General features: G+C 35.5%; 1 protein-coding gene across 1 annotated transcript; it reads left to right on the forward strand.

Moving 5' to 3' along the window:
- The first annotated feature begins 703 nt into the window (after positions 1-703).
- On the forward strand, positions 704-2,050 carry LOC132031898 (transcription factor MYC2-like). Its single transcript, XM_059421769.1, has one exon. It carries the CDS (start codon positions 752-754, stop codon positions 2,048-2,050), a length of 1,299 nt encoding a protein of 432 aa, XP_059277752.1. The 5' UTR covers positions 704-751.
- The last annotated feature ends 322 nt before the right edge of the window (positions 2,051-2,372 follow it).

The raw sequence follows: 2,372 nt of genomic DNA on the forward strand, positions 1-2,372 counted from the left end.
TCCAGAGTTAACACTTCAAATAGAGAATTAATTAATGCCATTATACTATAAGAAAAATTGGTTTAAAGTAAACTTATCATTAGACCTTTGAACGAGTTGGATTTATTTTTGTATTTGTTGTGAAAATATTGAGTTTAATATCTCAAAAAGAAGTTTTTTATTCATTTATTTAATATATATTAATGAGTCATTATTTTACAATAATAATGTGTTTTGTCCAAGTTGATTATTGTCTTGAATAATTTCATAATGGTCTAAACGTTATACAACATTTTGTCAAACTTTATTTTGGTTAAAATTATGTATATATTTATACTATTAATATCTTATCAATTGGTTTTCAATATAATACTTAAATAGTTACATTGGTCTATTCCTTTCATGCCATTGTCCATTTGTTGATTCGTGATCAAGTATTTTCCGTAAGATTTCCAGCGGTATTTGAGATAAAAATGGACAATCAGAAGCAGTGAGAACTTTAAGGTTATTGAACCGTCCATTCTTGAGGTCCACCATGACCATGTATGAACTCAATCATTTCACACTTCTCACTCTTACCTCTGTTTTCAGTCAATCGTAAGTTGTTTGTTAAAATAGAAGTCTATAAACACCACGTGTAAAATGACACCAAATATTATTATTTTCTTATGTATAAAAGTCCCAATACTTTGTTAGTCTGACATTATCTCAACCCTTTCAGTAACATTCGTTCATCTCCCGGAATATTAAAACTTCAGTAAGATATTGAATAATGCAAGACAGTACCTCAACAATTTCTTCTTCTTCTCCACCTTCACTACTTAATACACTTCAAAAACGCCTTCAGTATATAATCCATAGCCGTCAAGAATGGTGGGTTTATGCTATTTTCTGGCAAGCGTCAAAAGACGCCAATGACCGTCTTGTTTTCTCGTGGGGAGACGGCCATTTGCGTGGTGCCAAAGACTCGGCTTCGGCCAAAGTCCGTATGGATACGGACATGTTTTATGCGGTGTCAGCACCGGAATGTTTCGTGTCCGATGATGACCTCATCGTAAACACTTATAATTCCGGTTCGTGCGTTTGGCTCAACAATTATTACGAGTTGCAACTTTACAACTATGAGAGAGCTAAACAAGCTCACTTGCATGGAATTGGGACTCTGGTTTGTATTTCTACTCCTCATGGTGTTGTCGAATTGGGATCTTATGAAATTATTCAAGAAAATTGGGAATTAGTTCAATTAACTAGGTCTATTTTTGGATGTAGCAATAAAAATAGTCCCCCGCCAATTAATAGTCTTTCTAGTTTCAATTTTGTTCCTTTGGGAAATCATATTCAGAAATCGGAAGAAACGGATACAAAAAATAATCAAGAAATAATTATAGGCAACAAATCATCCGATTCTGGAAATTCGGACTTTGATAATGAGTCCTCGGCTATCAACAATACTAATTCACCTAATAAACGAGGACGAAAATCCAGTTCCAGCAACACAACAATGGCGAAAAATCATGTTGAAGCTGAGAGACAGAGAAGGGAAAAGCTGAATCATCGGTTCTACGCTCTAAGGAGCGTGGTCCCTAAGGTGTCGAAAATGGATAAAGCTTCTTTGCTAGCTGATGCAGTTGCTTATATTAATGAGCTCAAGGCCAAAGTTCAAGAATTAGAGTCTAATAATAAAACTCAGTACCAGAAACCTAGCAGAAATTATGTTAATAACGTTATGGAGATGTACGACTCTCAAAGCGTATCGTCTGCTGTAGTTGATCGCGCGAATAATATCAATTCGCCGTTCAATTGGTGCGATGGTGCATATGGAATGGAAGTCGAGGTCAAGATTATTGGAGTAGAAGCTGTGGTTCGGGTCCGTTCACCCGATGTGAACTACCCCTGTGCGAGATTGATGAACGTGCTGCGAGAGTTGGAGTTTCAAATTCACCGGGCAAGTGTTTCAAGTATCAAGGACATGATGCTACAAGATTTTGTGATTAGGGTTCCTGATAATGTGGCTAATGAGGAAGACCTTAAATCTGTTATACTCACAAAATTAAGTGTTCCTTACAATTGACGCATTATTAATGTATCGCAACCTGGGGATACTTTGTTTCTGTTGTAATTGTAATTTTATATCATGTCAAGTTATGAATACCTTTAAAGTTGAGGACTTCGGGTTCCTTTGTACACCTTGTTCATGTGCGTGTGTACGTTCTTTTCTTTTTCATTGGTAGTTAAGGTAATTCTATCATATTAAGTTCAATCAAGATTGAGGACTCTGAAAGAGTTAATACTTTATCTTCTTCTTCTTTAGTTCTCGACTGTTTTTATATCAAGTATCTCTTGGAGTTTTCAAACTCTCGCATGTAGCAAAAGTTCGTTCAATATATAAATGC

This window comes from Lycium ferocissimum, chromosome 9, assembly GCF_029784015.1.
Source record: "Lycium ferocissimum isolate CSIRO_LF1 chromosome 9, AGI_CSIRO_Lferr_CH_V1, whole genome shotgun sequence".
Lineage (NCBI taxonomy): Eukaryota > Viridiplantae > Streptophyta > Magnoliopsida > Solanales > Solanaceae > Lycium > Lycium ferocissimum.